The sequence below is a fragment of the Trichoderma atroviride genome, chromosome 4 (assembly GCF_020647795.1).
Source record: "Trichoderma atroviride chromosome 4, complete sequence".
In the NCBI taxonomy this organism is placed as follows: domain Eukaryota; kingdom Fungi; phylum Ascomycota; class Sordariomycetes; order Hypocreales; family Hypocreaceae; genus Trichoderma; species Trichoderma atroviride.
In genome coordinates, this window is record NC_089403.1 from 1,904,934 (window position 1) to 1,923,447 (window position 18,514).

The following is an 18,514-nucleotide window of genomic DNA, read 5'->3' on the forward strand; positions in this document are numbered from 1 at the left end:
AAAGGGAAATGCAGAGGTCGCAGCAGCCCAGGATTTTGCTTACATCAAACAGCGAGTGCTGGATAAATCAATCAATCCCCTTGCGCAATCTGCAAAAGGGCAATGCGATGCAGTAGCCAAGCGCGCTAAGGCTCTAGCGGAAGCGTCGGGGGCGAATAACGAAGCAGCGGAGACTCTCTTGGGATTCGAGTGATGCTTTGGAGGCACCCACGTTGCACTTTCTGTTTTGGACTCGAGGATTTGTCGTCGTCGGGGCCTTGTAGACTACTGCCAGTTCAGTGACGGCTTCTCCGCAGTGTCCAGTCGTGGGCCTTACCTCTTTCAACGCAAGCGCTGGGCAAAATGGACGTCTGGATGGGCTCGAAGCAGATCCAGCTGACTTGACTCGGGGTGATTTAGGATGACGACGATGGCGGTGGTGTTGGATGTGTCGTGGATGATAACCGAGGAAGCGAGGCTGCAACAGACCAGCTGTGGTGCACGTAAAGAGCAAAGATGAGGCTCGCAGATGGAGTTGCAACAGGCAGAGCAAGCGAGGGCTGAGGAGGTGAAATAAGAAATAAATCGCCGCCACTTCGAGCAGATCAGAGACAGGATATCTCGTGACACGAGGATCAAGGGGGAAAGAGCGAGCCGACGCCTGGTCTTGCTAGTGGGGAAGCAGGTTGAAAAGAAAAAAAAGAACAGAAGAGGAAAAAATAAAAAAAATTATATATATATATAAGAGAATGGAAGGGCAATGAAAGAATAAAAGACAAGGTGTAGAGAAAATGCAGCAATTAAAGGAGGACGAGAAAAGGACACATGCGAGAACTTCCAGAGTTCTGCTTCCGGCACTGCTGCTCCAACTAAAGATTATACTCAACGTCGATGCGTACCAGCAAACGGGAGAGGCTGTTTTCGACGCCACGAGTCTTATATACATACAATTCCACAATCTCTGAATCGCCAGAATCTCTAACCGCTAGCAATCCCCAGCTTCCAGGCATCACATCTCCTCCCAGCTTCCATCACATCTCTCTCTCTCCCCGTAATTGATGCAGCTACCATCACGGAGGAGCTAGCTGGTCGCTAGCTGGGTAGCAGCTCCCTGCTCAGAAACATTTGGCGTTGGCAATGGCAGCGAAACAGAGGCCTTCAATGCGCAGCTCCTCTTTTTTTCCTTTCTTATTGTTTCTCTTTTTTCCTCTCGCTTTTCTTCTTTTTTCAGGGGGATGCGTTTTGCGGTGCGTGCCGCCCGCCACCCCGTGTACTTTGACCTACACGCGAATTTGTATGCGAGGATTTGGTACCTGCAGATAAAAAGCGCCAGGGATACTGAGCTCCTGAGACGCCAGGCCCGCGTTTTGCTGCCCGGCAATTAAACCGTCATATTGGAGCTCGTAGCTGCCAGCTACTAGTTTCCAATAGTAGCATTACTAGGACTCTTGTAATATTACTACCTACTAGGCAATAATATTGAGTACCTAGACAGCTGGAGTAGTATTGCACACTCTCAGACATCAACGTGCTATTTCCGGGAGGTCGAGGCCAAATGCTACGCTGCCATTAATCCTCGACTTGCGGAGAAAAAAAAGACCCTGGAGAGAAGCGAAATGCCCATGTCACAGATGTCACAGCGCGTATGTACAGGCACATGTACAAGTATTACTAGGTAATATACGGGGTTGATACTCCATGCCAGATACCCGCCCGTGTTTGGTAGTGCGGCGGCTTGGCAGTCTCACCAAACCCCCATGTTTGGTGTTCCGCATCTGCAGGCAGTTGGTTTCAGAGTATGGGGGATGACTTTATGCAGTTGACTTGCTGGAAAGGTGAAGATGCACTGCCGAAGGATTCCAAAAGCAGACGCGGCATCTAGATCAGAGCTGTATTAAGTAAACATGTATTATTTGCAGACTGAATGAGGTGGTTGGATCTTAGCAAGTGGGAAGTCTACTGTTGATTTTCTAGGAGCTTTGATCGTCGAACTGGGTTATATATATATAAACAATTCTTTAAGAGTAATTAAAGCATTTTAATTATACTCTAAGGGTCTTCTTTAACTATACATTTAAACAATATACGAGGTATATAATATACAGAGAACTATAGCGTCTGCGTACTTTTCGCTGGTTAGCAGCAGTAGCAGCAGTAGCATTTACAGATACATGTAGCCCTTTGCGGTAAATCGCTACTAATATAAGCTGTTAATAGACGCTGTCAACAGACCAACGCTGTCAACGGACCAACGCTATCACAAAAAGCTGTCAACGGACGCTGCCGGCGGCGGCCAAAACAGCGTTTCATCGCCTAGCACGCATTTCAGGGGTTGTTACAAAAATAAACCCGCATGCCCGAGAAGCGCATCCACATTCGGCAAATGTAGAAAATGAAAGAGAAGGGGGGGAGAGAAGAAAGAAGATAGTACTATCTTATTCAGGTGCGCCATTTTGTTGATTCTTCTTTTCGCTATCCTATGCTGCTTCTGGCATACACCACCTGCTTTAATAATATGTAATCTGTCAACACTCTCCTTCACCATCGAGAGAATTCAGCCTGTTGTCTCAACACACCCTCTTCTGTCGACATGTCGTCACCCTTATCCGAGCATTATAAATGATTTTAGATTAGGCGAGCTGGCGTATCGACGCAGCTGACTCGGTTCTGCGTGATGCCTCTCAGAAACGGTATCGCCCCCATGCCTGCCAGCCTCATCACAAATCCAATAGCGTCTCCCATCTCGTCTCAGCAGCGTTTATAGCTGACCTAGTTCCATCGTTTCCGCACTTACTGTTCCCTATGCCAATTTTGTCATGTAGTTGATGTGATAGCGCCTTGCTGACAAGGCAATTCCCACAAATCACCTGCAAACCACCGGCCTACCCCAGGATAAATTCGCACCGCTGCTCAGATACGAGAGCAGATATCACCGTCTCGTGGCGCCGGTGATATTGATAAGGGGAGCCAATGATCCAGCAAGAAAGGAAATTAGAGAGAGAGAGAGAGAGAGAGAAACAAAGTGATGTATCAACACCGGCGGATGCTTCACCTCCAGTGGAGACCCTGCGCTGCCTTCGCTTCCAAAACGGAGCGCATAAACTGTTGCACATTCTCGGATTCAGCCCCGTAGCCTCCCATTTCCGCATCATCTCCAGCCTCCTGGCCGCGGCAGCACACCCTTTCCGCCGTCTGGAGGACCGTGGCCCACTCGTCTGCTGAAAAGGAGCCCTCGCTCTCGGCGAGCAAAAGGTCGCGGTCGGCCGTGAAGCCCAGCACGTGGACGGATCTCGCTTGGTCAATCTCCGCTGGCGTCGGGTCTACCTTGACGCTGCTGCCATCAGCATTTGTGATTGCCAGACATGTTGCTGAAGCCACCGTCTTCATGGGAACTGCTGCTGTTAAAAGTCCCAGAATAGCAGCGTGTAAGAGCGCTGGGATGATGCCAAGATTCTGAAGAAGTGAATGTGAGATGGAGATTCATTTTCAAACGGTTAGGATAAGCCACACTTACTAGTCGAGGCTGCATCACCTTGGAATTCACATACGCATTCTCAGGCGTCTCCATGACCTGGAGAGTGACCTGAATCACGCATCTGGGGAAATTCCTAACTGGAATGAGGTGTCGTAGAGCTGGCTGCAGAATAGCCTCCAGCTGGCGCTCACCAGTTCCTAAAATTGCAAGACACCAAAGGTCAGAGAGATGAATCCTCATAAAATCCTTCCACCATAAAAGCCACCACCCTCTTCTCGTTTTGTTTAGGTGCAATCGTCTGCTTACCTCCAACTCCCGCCGCCGGCCTCACATTCACGTCCACCAACGCCTCGAATGGATTCTCATCCCGGCGTTGCGCCTCTACTGGTCCGTTGACTGCAGCTGTGACTGTGTAGCCGCCGTATGCAAAATTCGCGGAGCCATCTGTCTTGGGCAGATGTGACAGCTCAGCCGTAAGAGGAGCCATGGTGATGTATGTGTGTGTGTGTGAAAGAAACAGAAAAGAAACAGCTTGCAGCAATGAGAAAAAGATGGGTTGGCTGTAAGGCTGTAAGATGCTGCCTCTAGGTGCAGATATGAAGATTGAAATTTTGCCTGCCGTTGGTGTTGCTAGTCTCGATCTGCAAAAGTAAAGTTTTTGTGTCGGTACTTGGACCGCCACTATGGCGACCTGGTTTCTGCTGGTTCAGGTACTGTCGGATACGTAGTGGGGACCTCTCGCTGGCCGGTGACGTGGGGTAGCTTTCAGGGACCGATTTTACGCCATCTTGATAGCGCCTCATTCCTCATTCATCATCACCTGCAACACACACCTACGTCTCCAGCGCCACAACATCAAAATTCCATCAACTCTCATCACATATAGCCGCGCCATGGCATCACAATCACCCGCCCAGCCGGCCTCCTTACCGCCATTGGCCTCAGGCATCCCCAACCTCAAAGACAGAATCCCAAAGCTCGAGCCGCGCAGAAGGAGACCCGGCCCCGCCAACCAAACGCCTGTGCCTCAGACTCCAGCGCTGCCCTCGCCACCGGACTTGACGGGCTGGACTTTCAAGGCGCCAAGCAGACGCATTCTGTCAAGGAGCGACCATGACTTATTCCTGGCTTCTCCAACGTATAATCTCATCGCGGCATGGATCTTTGGCCTGTCGGAATCGGTGGTCGATACGCCCAAATCTGTTATCAAAGACGACTCCCTCAGTGGACCGGTGAAGGCAATCTTGAGCATTTTGGACCAAGCAGAAACTTTTGTCTCTCAGTCCCCTCCAGACGAGCAAGGCGGCTCTCGATTCGGCAACAAGGCGTTCAGGGGCTTCCTTGATCTAGTCGGTGACAATGTCCCGGCATGGCACGAAAGCCTTGGTCTGCACAACGCCGAGGCCACCGCCGAAGCATCTGCCTACTTTCTCCAGTCCTTTGGCAACCGAAACCGGATCGATTATGGCTCAGGGCACGAGCTCAACTTCATGATGTGGCTTCTATGTCTCTACCAACTTGGCATCCTACAGCGGTCCGACTTCCCGGCACTGGTCCTGCGAGTCTTTGTTCGCTACCTCTCTCTAATGCGTGTCATTCAAATGGCATATTACTTGGAGCCGGCTGGTTCCCATGGAGTTTGGGGACTCGACGATTACCAATTCTTGCCATTCCTCTTCGGCGCCTCTCAGCTCCTGCACCACCCGTACATCACCCCTCGCGCCATCCACCAGGACCTCACAGTCGAAGAATTCGGCGACGACTACTTGTATCTCGGCCAAGTCAACTTCGTCAATAGCACAAAGACCGTCAAAGGCCTGCGGTGGCACAGCCCCATGCTGGACGACATCTCCTCCTCCAAATCATGGACCAAAATCGATGGCGGTATGCGCCGTATGTTTGTCGCCGAAGTGCTGGGAAAACTGCCCGTTATGCAGCATTTCCTGTTTGGATCGCTCATCCCTGCTGCAGATGGCATGAGCGAAGAAGACCTGTCCGCTGCCGATGAAGACAGCAGCGAGGATCATTCACACCACGACCATACTACCCAGGCGCACGACGGCACGGGCTGGGGCGATTGCTGCGGCATCAAGGTTCCCAGCAGCATCGCGGCCGCTCAGGAGATGAAGAAGGGAGGACATGTGGAAACGCTTCGCAGAATTCCGTTTGACTAATGGCAAACACACAACTGTCTGATGCCCTGGTCACTTGCTATAGAGTAATTTTAAGATAGGGATAAGAGACTTTTGAATAGCCAAGAAGATGTATTTGCCTTGTTCCCGTCATATTGGACAGAGCGCTCCTAGATTCTCACATGTTTCTCGTTTCTTACGTGATTACTTCCTACTACCAAAATAAGACTTGCAATCGAAAGACGCTCTGTTTTTTTTTGTTTTATATATCATTAAAAGATTTCCTCAATTTTAGGCTGTCTATACCTAATTACCCTTTTTTTTTTTTCTTCTTTTAAAGAAATACTAGTAGTCACCATTACGGCCGTAACGCGCCACATATATGCGAAATACATGCCCGTTTCCATTCATTACGGGAAGATCTGCCGTCGGTCATAACCTCACAATGTCCCAACGCTGTTCCTCCGCCGATTTTCTTTTCCACCATGCTGCGGGTAAAACAAAATTCCTCCGACTATAAACAAGCTCCCCTTTTAGTGTTGATAGGGGACACTAGAGAGCCTAAAGTATCTCGAAAACGCCAATTGTGACAGAAACCATCTCCATAGGTATCTTAAAAACGATGAACTGACAAAGGAAATCCGATCGTTGACTCATCTTTCTGATTCTTGAACAAAATGGAACGCAAAAAAAAAAAAAAAAAAAAAAAGGGGGGGGGGGGGAGAAAAGAAAGGAAAGGAAATAGGAAAAAGAGAAGACGAGAAAACAAAAAAAAAACATATATATGCCATGGTTTTTTGATAAATGGCTGTAAAACAAGTGATGAATCTGAAAGAGAATATGGTCATAGAAATTCAACTTATACAGACAGCAATTGAACATCTTGCATGGGCATAGGACCAGTCTCGTCGCAGAGCTGGTGGTGGTGAGAGGCTGGATGGCATCGACGGTTGCTTGCATGAATATCGACCAACATCTCCACCAAGGTCTCGGCATCTTCGTATAGAGAGCTAAGCTCTGCTCCGGTAAAGCTGCGTCCCATTTTGCAGTCGCCGATTCTGGGCCTCCTATAGGCAGCAAAGATGATGCCTCGGTTGACCTGGATGTCTGAAACTGGACTATTGCCTTCACTTAGGCGACGTGGAGAATCCTTTCCGGTATAGAAGGAGCATGCGTAACCCCGGGCATGCTCATGTGGTAGTGCATCCGTATTGCGATATTCGATCCAACCTTTAGCGCGTAATATCTTGTTATACATGAATTCAGCTAGTTGCAGTGGCTCATCCATCTGGTGCAACCCATGAGCCGCCAAGAGCCGACCAAAGGAAGGCGTCTGATGTGAGCCTGCGCTCTGAGTATCGAAAGACCGACCACGAGACATGCTTGGCCAAATATTCACAACATATACCAGGTCGAAGTCATGTTTTTTTGCAATTCTGGCGGCTTCGAAAGCAGCGGCGGTAGCAAGACGACTTGCGCGAGGAGGGGTAAGTATCAAGTCGAAAGGGCCGATGGGCTTAGGCCGGGGAATAAATGCGCCCACAGAGGTCGGAGAGTGTTCCGATGTATCGTCAGATTCCAGCATCGGAGTCTCGGGTGCCGATTCGGCAATATCGTCGTCGCTGAGATTCAGAAATTCATTGAAGTCTGGCTCCCGCAAAGTGGAACTGCCCAAAGAAGCTTCAGATGGGGACGAGTCGCTAAATGAATCATTCAACGGTGCGTGATCAAACGACTGAAGAATCTGTTCTTCAAATGCATCAAAGAATGTTTTGTCGATTGCAATGTCGAATATTTTAGAATCGGCCAAAAGGTTCCGCACAGGTACAATCTCGGGCGAATCTTCTGGAGTCGGCAGAGTATTATACACAAGCGAAGGAACTCTAACACTCTGGTCAGAGTGGCGGCGACAAGATCCATTCTCTACCGAGCTAGGCGATGGAGGAGTGTCGACGCGAGGCGTCATCTGTAAACGAAGCGGAGATGGAGATTGAGAGCGGGGGCTAGGAATCTCAGGCTTTTCCGTGGTCATTGAATTGAAAGCCGTAGTGGCAGTAGCTACCCTCCAATCTCGGTTTGGTGGGCTAGGAAATTGATACTCGTGAAGTTTCGCCACCAACGAGTCTGGCTGAGCGTCACGAAGAAAGGGTGACGGAATAGGCGAGCGACTGAAGCCCGAACTTGAAGATTGAGACCTCAGCGAGCCCAGGCGAGAAGGGGCAGTGTCCGGCACAGAGGGAGAGCGGCAAGTCGCCTGTCGCACGCTCACTTCTTCTCGGGCAGTCATGCGAGTGGTTGTTGGGCGAATGAAAGAAGGGGAAGGGAACTGAGGCTCTGCCGGAGGGCTATCAGAGGCAGCAACCCGGAGAGAAGCCAATGAAGCTTTGCGTTTGGAGCTGAACAGCCTCTCCAGGCGGTCGAATCCGCTCGACATTGTATCGACCAAGGTAAAAGACAAGAAGAATGAAGGATGAAGGAGAGAGACAGAGAGGAGTAACTGATAGGAATCAGTTCCGAGGGCAGCGGAAGGATGTGTTGAGTGTCGTTGCTACCGTGGTTTGTTTTGGTCGTAGACAATGGAAGTAACAGAATTATCGCAACGGGTTTGTGGAGGAAGCGAGGAGTAGAATAATGGAAACTTTGGAACGTCGGGCGCGTAATTAATAAGTGGCAGATGGAACCCCATACAAGGCGAGACGTGAAGCAGAAGTGATTCAAAAGTGAGTAGGTCAACACACTGACCACAAACCCACTCCACAGCGGCTCGCCAAAGGGTGGCTGAAAATGGGCGAGAGAAGGATAGCCAGGCGGCTTGCATGCGACAAAAACGTCCAATCTATTGCAAGATTGGTGCGTGATACCCGATCTTCTCTTTGAGCCGGCAAAGGAGCGAGTGTAGCGCAAGATATGCGCGTTCCGGTGCGACGATGATGCACTTGGCGGTGCTGTGCGCCGTGGACCTGCTCCAAAAGGGTGATAATGACAGGCTGGATTAGAATTGGACGTCGCGACTGGGAAGACTGCGCGCCGTGGCTAATCTGGAATTGGCACGCAGCAGAGCAGGAGAGGATATTCCTATCGCAGTTTCGGTATGACAATGGCTGTCGAGTAGAGGGGCGAGATTGAGAAGATAGAGGCAGGTAGCTGGTGTTTGGTGGGGATTTTTTTTTTTCTCTGAGCCCTCTTCTCATGTGAGTGACTGGAAGTAGTTGTGACGTCTGGTGTAAGTGCAGGAAAGAACCAACGAGTGAAGTCTTCTTGCCAGTTTCGTAGCTTCTATCCCCCCCGAACAATGGAAAGAGCAGGAGCAGAATGCGCAACTCGGCAAGAACAAAAGAGAGGGACGGATTTTTTCTGGCAGACCAAAGCCTAAACAACCTGTACAAAACACAGCATCGAAAACTTCGCGATCCAGCAGCCAGAGGGGTCGAGGGAGGCTCTTTATCATGTCTCGAGGGCGGGATGAGACCGAGCGCAGTCTCTCCCTCCAAGACATCCCAGACCCTGGGAAGTGGGTGCCCGCAGCAAAAAGCAAGCAACCCAAATACTACTCCTAGTACTACTGCCAGTATTCTCCCATCTACACGGCCTCGTCGGCCTCCACTTGGGCGGGCAGCACGCCACACGACTGGCAAAGCCCGAAGCAAAAGCTGACCGGACACAGACCCTGGGACGATGAGCTACGACTTCAGACGCAGGGCAGAGACAATATGCACTGACTAGCGCCGCGGCTCACGGACGTCGACCAGGGTGGCCCTTGGCGTGAAGCCCTCGCGATGGCTGAGATGGCAGAGATGGCAGAGATGCGCCGCAGCCTGACAGCTCCGTGACGATGCATTTGCTCTGCATTCGCCTCGAGGCTTGCTTCGGTTGGTCATCGGCCGTAGCGCGCGTCGGGCGGGTGAGACATCTGGGAGACGTCCAGGCTGAGCGACCAAGGGACCAAAGGCCAGTAGACGCCACCGCATTTTAACAGGGCCTCAGACCCGAAGTATGCATCGCACAGCCGTGCAGTCCAAGACAGTACGACCAGGAAAGAGAGACATCGCGGGCAGCACAGATACCCTCGAGAGCACCAGAATCCCTGTGCCTTGCAGTGTACATCCAGTATCCTCTCCCGCATCAGCTTGCCACCACCGGCCTGGTACTATTGCTTCACCAAGGGGACAAAAAGAAAAGAGAGAGGGGCTGAACTCGGGTACTGCGACAGCCACCTCCGCCACCAAGTGGTGACTGCTTCGCCTTACTCAAGTTGACAAGTTGTCCATGTTTCGTCTCCCAAGAACGCGAAGAAACATTTCTGTGGGCATTTCGGATCTGCAATTCAATCTCCACTGGCCCCGATTAGATCGATAGTTTGTTTTGACCGTACGAGTGCTACCAAGGGCAAATCAAGGGAGACTCAGACGAATTATAAACCCAGACAGGCCAAGGGCAGCGGCCCCACTTCCCTTCATGCAAGCTACTGCCAGCATGCCAGTCTGGCGATCTCTCTGCTCACATCTCACATTCTCACTTATATGTGATGGAGCTGCCCCTTCAATCACCTGCGCTCTGGCTTTGGTACTTCAGAGTCAGTCCTTGATCAAGCGGGCAGGACAGTCTTGACGTGTGGCCTCCCAGGCAGCAAGAAGTACCGCTATGGCTACTACCTGTGTATCTCATATCTGACAGGACCACACCTCTATGCGGTTCCCGATTCTTGGATCCGGGAAAGCAGACGGGGCCAGCTGCATGAGTTAATATCCCCGAAGCATATGTCACCGGACTGGAGGAGCAGCCACCTCGGACAACGGCCGCAGTCAATCTTGCTATTGCGTAAACCACGGCCATGGGAGACAGCGTTGTAGTCGTTAACCAGTGCTTCACAGAGGAGTTTGTACTTGTACGTGCTACATGTTTCCTAGGTCTATTCACTCCCTGTTTCGCCCCCTTCGAGATAGAGTTGCACGGTCGCCCTCATTTCGTACCCACCATACACAACGTTCGCTATACGACAGCTCACTTTTGTGTTTTTTTTTGCCAGGGACCTAAGTGTACAATTTCTGGCAGAGAGATTCCAATTGGTGTACAGCACGGCCTACCCATGGCTCGAAGTCTGACGAGAGCAAAGCTGGAGCCGCCTTGGCCACGGCACAGAACCTATGAGGCAAGTCTCCGCTGAGACACCGACAGAGATTGTCCTACGGTGTGTGGCACACAGCCATTATCTACTTGTGCCCTCGTGCCCTATCCAAAAGACCGCAGGGGCGCGTGAGGGGCAGCCAAAAGCAAAGAGCGAAGAAAAAGCAAAGATGTTGCTGCGTGCGACTTGTCATTGTGCCCTTGCGCTGTTGTGCCATTGCCCAACCAGGTAACTCGTGGCGCGGCCGCTAGCACTTCCGCGTTGACCGCACGAGCTGACACTGGCAGTTTACGGCATCTGGCGTCCAATGATCGTGTTGAGCCGCCCCATCTTCCCAGACCGAGATGCACGTTGCATGCATCTTGGCCTGTCCGTACGACTAGCATTGACAGGCATGTAACCAGCTGGCATATGTATGATGTCTTTTCAGCCACCGCGGTCCAAGGTCATGGCCTGTTACTAGGCATCTCATCTGTGATTGGCATACGTACATTTGTGATTTGTGCTATAGGTACGTTTTCAAGCCGCCATCCCTTGTTTCTTGTATCCCACTGACCATGGCTCTCTCAGTAAGGCATCAAGGTCGCTCACAGCCTTCGTAGCCGCCCATGGCTACCTATGTAGAGGCAATTGGCGTAGGATGGGTGTCGGAAGCACAGCGGTTCGAAGTATTACGCATGGTGTTACCAATTTGTCCAATCGCCAGCGACTCGGATGGCGAGGGTAGTCTTTGGCTGGTGCTACGCCGCGATTATCTGAGCTCCTCTCCTGCATTTGATTCAGAGCTCTCTGAAGCTAATTTCCGAGGTAGAGAATCAGCGAGCTCTCTGCTACTCTCGACTCCGCTCTATTTGGCAGCTGGGCTTCATATTACTGCGCTCATTGAGTGTGGCAGCACAGGCATTTGTTCTCGTACGCAGTATCTACGTTCTGAGAGCACACCGGTCCCTTCCTGTACCGACCACAGAGTGCGTTGGAAGACAGTCAGGGATCCTCAGGACGACCGGGATATAGGATCCGGTGCGCCTGCTCGCTTTTGCCTCTAGCCTCAGGAACTAGAGCCCGGTAGCCCGGAGCATGATAGGCTCGCGTTGTGAGAAAAATGCCTCTTTGCAGGCAGGCCCCATATTCCGAAGTGGATGTGCATTTGGTCAGGTTCAGCCCGCCTGGCCCTGGCTCTGTGGCTTGCGCTGCAGCCCACCTGAGCTCCCTTACTTGTATAAGGCCTTGTGCAAGGCCAAGTCGGCTGAGCTCCTAGTATCTGGCAGGCACTGCTCATTTATCAGATCCCAGGTACTGTATAGTACTATTCAGTCCGAGGTGGGCAGCTGAGGAGCAAATGACCAATAAACAGCGATTGGGTGTTTATTACAGCCAACAAGAACATTCTCCCTGCAGGTGGCTTCAACCATGGGAAGAAATTTCATTTGATACCCAGAGATTGCAAAGGATTCATTTAATGAAACACAGCTCATATGGCCAAATCTTGATTTTACCGTTTCATATACACGAACGTGGTAAGAAGTCCGAGTGGAAACGGGTTGGGCGTCCATGGCTTGCCGGGAACGTCGCCGCCGAGCCGTCTCCATACTACCCATACACTATACCAACGGCGTTGGGTCGCCACGGGTAGCAATATGCAGGTTGGACGCTCAATTATGTGCATATTCGTGGCTGATCAAGCTAGCTATTCATCGAACGAGAAAGATGGAGAAGGCTGATGGAGCAGCGTGGGAAAAACTGATTTTTCTTGGGCTAGTTGCAGCTACAAGTGAAACTGGCGTCTTATTCATCTTTCTTTTTTCAGAAGAGTTTTTGGCATAGACCAAGACTTGGGTATATCGAGCGATGATTCATAAGTCATGGCCATTCTTCCAAGCCAGGCGTCGAAAGTAGAGATGTGTCGCTATCAATATCGCAAAGAATGCAGTGCCCTTCAGACTGAGACTATAGCATGCCCTATAGCTCCTTGTCCCGCTGGCAGTCCAAGTTATCTTTTCCCAGCTGAAGTGAGGCCATTACTGAGCGCTATCACGTGAAGTACTTTGCCATTGCATCTTCAAGCTACTATTTTAGACCCATCAACTGCGATGCTTGCCTTAACATGGCCCTTACTGGGCTGGATAATAGATGGGCCGCAAAGCCCTTTGCCCCTAGGTGTTACATTTGCATAGTAGATGTAGTAGATCAAAAGTATCTATGGAGCAGATTACTACCAGATACCAGCCGACGATATTCTTATCTACCATCTTCCGCTTACTACAATGAATGAATCTTTTGATCAAGATAGTTTCGTCTTCTATATACCTGATCTACGCTCCTGTTTAGCTCCAAAAACAGCTGGAGATTCCATAGTCCAAAGACTTGGCTATGACAAGAGAGCCAAATCTAGGTCTCGCATCATCTTAAGCAAACGAATGACTTCAAGAAATTACTTTTCTCCCATTGATTTCGCAGCAAGGAGCAGCTTTATTTCCGACAATAATATGCTCTTGGTCGCCAGTACAGTGGTGTACACCCCAAGGATCATTATTGCGTGGTGGCGGCCTACTGTACCTGCTACTACTTTGCTTCAGGAATGAACGAGCTTGTTCTTTTCTAGACTTCTGATATTCCAGTCAAAACTGACCACCGTGGAGATGTCCAATAAAATTCGACAGCTGCCAGCCAGGTGGTAAATATCTACAAATATAAATGTTCAGGAAGCTGCAATATTATTCTGCCGCTGAAATAACTACACCGCTCTAGGCAATATGTTAATTCACATCTTCCCCTCGTTCTAGTTCTCTTTTTTCTTCTCTCTTCAATATCTTCAATTTCTTCAGTTTCTTCAATTTCTTCTCCATTTCGCTCTGACGAGAAGTTCTCGCCCGCCATCCTCCACCCGCACTTCAAGATGGCAGAACTAGAGAATGGCAAACGTTCCTTGGAGGGCGATGCTGTTGACAAAGAAGACATTGAAGATGGCCACATTCCGAAGACGTCACTCTCGGACGTCGACCGGATCTTGGCCTTGCTTGAATCGGCACTAAGCGTGAGGAAGACCCCCATGCTAACTCAACCGACGACCTCATTACTGACTAAAGAAAAAGGAACAGCACCAAATAATGTATCGAATCCGAAGCGAGTTGGACGCCATGAGAAGCGAGTTGAGCATCGAGAGAAGTGATTTGGACATCATGGGAAACAAATTGGCCATCGCGGAAGGCAGATTGGCCATCACGGGAAACAGATTGGCCATTGTAGGAAACAAAGTGGATGAGGCAGTCAACGCCAAGAACATCAAATCCCAAGAGTACATCCAAATTCTGATAAATGAAATGGAGAAGATACAGGCAGCCTATATGGAGGTACAGGCAACCTGGATGGAGGAACAAGCAGTCCATACGCAAATGAGATTGGACCATGAACGGGCTATCGATGATATGGACAGGTTTTCGGAACAATTTGCGACCGTACAGCGAGATGTAAGAAGCTTGCTTCAAAAAAAGCCAGAGGAACGACGGAAATGCCCCGATGAATTAATGGATGAGCTCGATGACCTCCTCGAAGTGGAAGACATCACCGAGTAGGAAGAATAATCGAGAGACGTTTCATGATGGATAACAAGGACATCATTGTTCTTTGATATCAGGGATCGCTAGATGCTCCAAGGGAAGGCAAACTTTATAAGTCGGTAGAATAGGAGAAATGGGAACACAGCCTCCAGATCCGATCTAAATCTACATCATCTCACATAATCATTGTTGCCATCATCATAGCCTTGCAGTATCGCCATCAACCTCGCCAAAGAATCCCAGGAAGGCGGAATGCACTTCATCTGTCAAATCACTTGCCTGCAGGCTCCGTCCCTTTTTGGCAAAGGCCAACCGTGAACATTCCTGATTCTCATGTTAGTGTGCAATTAGTTATTGGGAATGGGGGGGAGCTACATTTCCCCCCATGTTTCAGAAGACTTACTCTTGTTATGGCGCTCCCCGCGAATGCCGCCAAGCCCATCGTCTCATCCTCTTCCAGAGCTGGCTTCTCATGATCCTTCCATAAGCCGTCATGGTACGCCTTGCGCCATCCCAGAAACGTGGCAATAGCTCCGGTCAAAGTATCGCCCTGTCCGGCGCTTCGCTTCTTCCCTCCTTCGAGATCGCTCACAAGAGTCACATGGCCGTTGGAAATAAGGTCCTTGGCGCCCTTTTGGATAATGGTCACGCCGCCCAGTTCTTGGGCCAGCTTTTCAACTTTGCCCGTCTCGCTCGTCTGGTCGCCGACGTCGATCTTGAGCGCGTCGCATAGTCGCTTGAACTCGACGACGTTGGGTGTCAGAACCGCATACTTGTAGCCCCTAATCACGGCTGGGTCTTTTTGCACAAGCTGCAGGGCATCGGCGTCCATAACCACCGGCATGTTGGCCTCTCTGGCGGCTTTGATGACCCGGGCCACTGTTGCCTGCATGAGGGGATCACGGCCCAGTCCGGGACCCACGACTAAGACATGCAGACGGCCCAGCATCTCGTTGATCCTCTGCGCTACTTGGTCGGGATCGGGGTCTGTCTCATCCTTGCCTGACGACTGGCGCATGAGTGGGTGCACCATGAGATTGGGGGAGTATGTCTTGACGACTGCCGCAGCGGCCGGGGTGCATATAACGTGTGACTATCACGAGACTTCAAGTCAGCCATGTGTTTCCTTTGGATTGGGATTCCTGGGATGTTTTCCCGCTCTTTTGCCATGTCGCGATTCTGAGTGTCAAAAGACAAGGCATCATTGGATCTCACCATGTCACATCCCAATCGTGCACTCGCCATGGCCGAAAAGTACGGCGCCCCGGTGTAGTCTTCGCTGCCTCCAATCACAGCAACTCGACCCAGCTGGCCTAGCTCTTGTTAGCTTCTCGACTGTTTCTTGTCATATCTTCTATGAGATCAATTTTCTCTTGAGGTGCTGCCTGTAATCACCAGAATTACGCACCTTTATGAAACGTATCGAGCAAAGGCGGAACCATCCGCCTCACCTTGCCTAAGACATTTCTCGTTGAGGCTGACATATTGGGAGCTTCTGTACCGGTAGACATTGCTAGCTGGCTCAGAATAAAGGCCTAATCTGAGATTTGTAAGATCCAAGTCGTAAATCAGCCCTTTTATTTGCTCTCTACAGTTGACGTCATTTCACCGAGAAAGATGGGTTTGTTGCAGGGTACGCAAGTGGAAGTTTCGTACCTGGGCTGCGATATGAATCAATGTGACATCAACAGTAGCGCGTGTATTTGTTTTAAAAAATGACTAAGCCGCCAGCCAGAGAGAGTAGGTGAATAAAAGCTCGTGAAGTTGTAACAACCAATAAGCAGACAGGTAATGTAACCTACAATAACGCTGTATCGTATACTGTACACAGCGAGCACATAAATGTATCGCGCTACATGTCGTTGCTAGCCTGGAGCTCTGTATGCGATGCCATAGCCAAGTCACATGATCTCTATAGATGATCCCAATGCCGCTGCCCCAAAGTTGTCTGCTTTAGAACCGCAAGATGGAAATGCACACAAAAAGTATAATGATACTTACATTGTAAAATAGTATGATCAAGTTACATAAATATAGACTTGGTTGTGGGCGTCGCTTGTTAGAGGACGGAGCGTTGCAACTGCTTCAGTCTGTTGAACTTATAGCATATTTCTAGTATACCTGGATATTAGACGTGTTCTTCAGCCCAGTCAATAAGTCATAGTTTACTGGAGATCATGTGGTCTTATTTCAGCGTTTTCTCTCTCATTATCAGTCAAATCCATTCAAGTGATTTTTTTCAGTTATTTTTTTTTCAGGTCTTCCAGCTCTTCTTTTTCCTTTGTGGTCTGGACCTTTTGCTCTGCCATTAGTTTCAGCTGCCTGCTTTACATTATGATCTTTCTGGTATGCCTGATTTACATAGATGAACATACACTTAGATCTATAGTAATATATAGCGCGTCCATGTATTCGAAGCTAAGAGAACGTAGGCAGGCTATAATTAGGGAGAAGTTATCCAGCACCCTAATTTCATTATCCAACACCCCAACTGTAGCATAATAGGGCAGCTTGTATATATATTATATATACAGCTGCCAAATACTTATTGAAATAGCAGCAGTAGTAGCAGTAGTAGCAGTAGTAGCAGTAGTAGCAGTAGTAGCAGTAGTAGCAGTAGTAGCAGTAGTAGCAGTAGTAGCAGTAGTAGCAGTAGTAGCAGTAGTAGCAGTAGTAGCAGTAGTAGCAGCAGTAGCAGCAGTAGCAGCAGTAGCAGTAGCAGTAGCAACAGCCTAAGCTACAGCTGGAGTGCTCAATAACATAATCGGGGTGCTAGATAACTTCTCTCTTTATTTTTGGGGTGTTGGATAACAGAACTGGGGAGCTGGATAATGGCTCCCTATAATATACTTGTGGGATTTTACAAGTCTATTCCGGTCTACAAGGTGCTGGTACTTCTGGTAGTATATTTTAATGTTTTTCATGGGTACTATGGATGGTAATATTTGAGATATGGATTATTTATTGGCGATGGGGTATATTTTCACATTGGGATCATCTTCTTTAATGTTTAATGCTGGTGCTGTAATGTTTTATGGGATGGAATTGCTTCTAGTCGAAGGTGATGGTTGGTTGGTCTTCTTGCCTTGCTGCCGTTTGGTTCTCTTCTGTGCCGCTGCTCGCAGGTCGTACAATTTTGCTAACTCCACTGCCTTAGCCCTATCGCGTTTCTTGGCTTGAAGCGCTGTTGGGATGGGTTGTCGGTTGGCTTGTTTATTCCATTGATACGGCACATCTGTCGGGATGTATGCTAAATTTGGCTTGTAATTATTAATTGCCAATCCCAAATAGTCCATCTGATGCAGGTTTTCCAAGCGGATTTCCATTCTTATTGTTCTTTAAGTTCGTAATTCCTCTGAATTCCGTCATAACGAAGCTTGTAATCAACAGTGGTGCTGAAAGCACATGGAGCTTGCCCTCATGTTCTGACACTTCATCGATTTTTTTGAGTTTTGGCTTTAAGATCTGTACCGCCTCCCCACTAGGAGTAGACTCTCGCACCCAGAATTCTCGTGTCGACACACTTGTCTAGGCAGGCTTTAAAGCAATCTTCATGGTCCCTTTAAGGCTGGGTTTCTCTTTGATAAGCAAGGACACTACCGTTCTGCAACATGATATTAGGACAGTTTTATTACTCTGGTGTAATTACAATACTATCAAGCCACCAGATTAGTACCAAGGCAGTAATAATATACAATAATGCTTATGTCATTTACAGTAAAAGCTCATTCTTTCCTTACCTAGTAATAGAAACTATAGATTCTACTGCCAGGAAGACGATGATCGTGTATGCGTATTTTCACCTCCAGACCAAGATGGCGGTTTAGTCCAGATACACTGGACTGGTAGCAGGTGGCGATGACTTTTTCCAAAAGGAAGATTTTCACATTAGGAGTCTGGTTTCTCTTTGGATCTGCTCCCATGTATGGCGGTAGCCTCCAACAGGCAGAGAAAAGGACGCTGGCTAGTAACAGCGGATGACGTTAACACTATTGCTACATGATTATTGATTTGGAAAGGGTAGGAAATAATAGATCAAATATTATAATCTTACTAGCATTTATTTCTATCGACAATATGTTGACAGCGGATGACCTCGACAATATTGCGACATGATTATGAATCTATTAATATACTTCGCTTTCTGCTTGTCTTTTCATAAAGTAGGCCATATCATTGATACTACACCAGTAACCGCATGTCGGGCTAAAATGTAATAATGCATGCAGATATAAACGTGCGTCCA

General features: G+C 49.1%; 7 protein-coding genes across 7 annotated transcripts; 3 read left to right on the forward strand and 4 right to left on the reverse strand.

The window, feature by feature from the left end:
* Positions 1 to 133: 133 nt before the first annotated feature.
* Positions 134 to 1,050, reverse strand: TrAtP1_007942 (uncharacterized protein; the record flags this gene model as incomplete). The annotated part of the gene is made up of 2 exons (XM_066113729.1): positions 134 to 264; positions 963 to 1,050. The coding sequence occupies 2 exons, from the start codon at positions 1,048 to 1,050 to the stop codon at positions 134 to 136; spliced, it is 219 nt and encodes a 72-aa protein (XP_065969817.1).
* Positions 1,051 to 2,417: 1,367 nt separating this feature from the next.
* Positions 2,418 to 4,096, reverse strand: TrAtP1_007943 (uncharacterized protein). The gene is made up of 3 exons (XM_014092739.2): positions 3,761 to 4,096; positions 3,494 to 3,651; positions 2,418 to 3,432 (listed from the first exon to the last, which is right to left on the reverse strand). Exons 1-3 carry the CDS (start codon positions 3,939 to 3,941, stop codon positions 3,028 to 3,030), a joined length of 744 nt encoding a protein of 247 aa, XP_013948214.1. The 5' UTR covers positions 3,942 to 4,096; the 3' UTR covers positions 2,418 to 3,027.
* A 169-nt stretch (positions 4,097 to 4,265) lies between these two features.
* Positions 4,266 to 6,272, forward strand: TrAtP1_007944 (uncharacterized protein). Its single transcript, XM_014092740.2, has one exon. The coding sequence runs from the start codon at positions 4,348 to 4,350 to the stop codon at positions 5,626 to 5,628; it is 1,281 nt and encodes a 426-aa protein (XP_013948215.1). The 5' UTR covers positions 4,266 to 4,347; the 3' UTR covers positions 5,629 to 6,272.
* A 173-nt stretch (positions 6,273 to 6,445) lies between these two features.
* TrAtP1_007945 (uncharacterized protein) lies at positions 6,446 to 8,020 on the reverse strand (the record flags this gene model as incomplete). Its single annotated transcript, XM_014092741.1, has 1 exon — positions 6,446 to 8,020. One exon carries the CDS (start codon positions 8,018 to 8,020, stop codon positions 6,446 to 6,448), a length of 1,575 nt encoding a protein of 524 aa, XP_013948216.1.
* Positions 8,021 to 10,880: 2,860 nt separating this feature from the next.
* On the forward strand, positions 10,881 to 11,313 carry TrAtP1_007946 (uncharacterized protein; the record flags this gene model as incomplete). The annotated part of the gene is made up of 3 exons (XM_066113730.1): positions 10,881 to 10,939; positions 10,999 to 11,222; positions 11,282 to 11,313. 3 exons carry the CDS (start codon positions 10,881 to 10,883, stop codon positions 11,311 to 11,313), a joined length of 315 nt encoding a protein of 104 aa, XP_065969818.1.
* A 2,015-nt stretch (positions 11,314 to 13,328) lies between these two features.
* TrAtP1_007948 (uncharacterized protein) lies at positions 13,329 to 16,097 on the reverse strand. Its single transcript, XM_014092743.2, has 4 exons — positions 15,677 to 16,097; positions 15,484 to 15,581; positions 14,672 to 15,361; positions 13,329 to 14,592 (listed from the first exon to the last, which is right to left on the reverse strand). The coding sequence occupies exons 1-4, from the start codon at positions 15,777 to 15,779 to the stop codon at positions 14,467 to 14,469; spliced, it is 1,017 nt and encodes a 338-aa protein (XP_013948218.1). The 5' UTR covers positions 15,780 to 16,097; the 3' UTR covers positions 13,329 to 14,466.
* On the forward strand, positions 13,608 to 14,283 carry TrAtP1_007947 (uncharacterized protein; the record flags this gene model as incomplete). Its single annotated transcript, XM_014092742.2, has 2 exons — positions 13,608 to 13,745; positions 13,804 to 14,283. The coding sequence occupies 2 exons, from the start codon at positions 13,608 to 13,610 to the stop codon at positions 14,281 to 14,283; spliced, it is 618 nt and encodes a 205-aa protein (XP_013948217.1).
* Positions 16,098 to 18,514: the final 2,417 nt, after the last annotated feature.

Bases quoted from the DNA above. Each gene is read 5' to 3' on its own strand.
- TrAtP1_007943 (XM_014092739.2), bottom strand. From the start codon at position 3,941: ATGGCTCCTCTTACGGCTGAGCTGTCACATCTGCCCAAGACAGATGGC. The intron at 3,652-3,760 runs GTAAGCAGACGA...TTGCAATTTTAG, and splicing joins GCCGGCGGCGGGAGTTGGAG to GAACTGGTGAGCGCCAGCTG. The intron at 3,433-3,493 runs GTAAGTGTGGCT...TCACTTCTTCAG, and splicing joins AGGTGATGCAGCCTCGACTA to AATCTTGGCATCATCCCAGC.
- TrAtP1_007944 (XM_014092740.2), top strand. From the start codon at position 4,348: ATGGCATCACAATCACCCGCCCAGCCGGCCTCCTTACCGCCATTGGCC.
- TrAtP1_007948 (XM_014092743.2), bottom strand. From the start codon at position 15,779: ATGTCTACCGGTACAGAAGCTCCCAATATGTCAGCCTCAACGAGAAAT. The intron at 15,362-15,483 runs GTGAGATCCAAT...GTCTCGTGATAG, and splicing joins CACGATTGGGATGTGACATG to TCACACGTTATATGCACCCC. The intron at 14,593-14,671 runs GTAAGTCTTCTG...CATGAGAATCAG, and splicing joins CGGGGAGCGCCATAACAAGA to GAATGTTCACGGTTGGCCTT.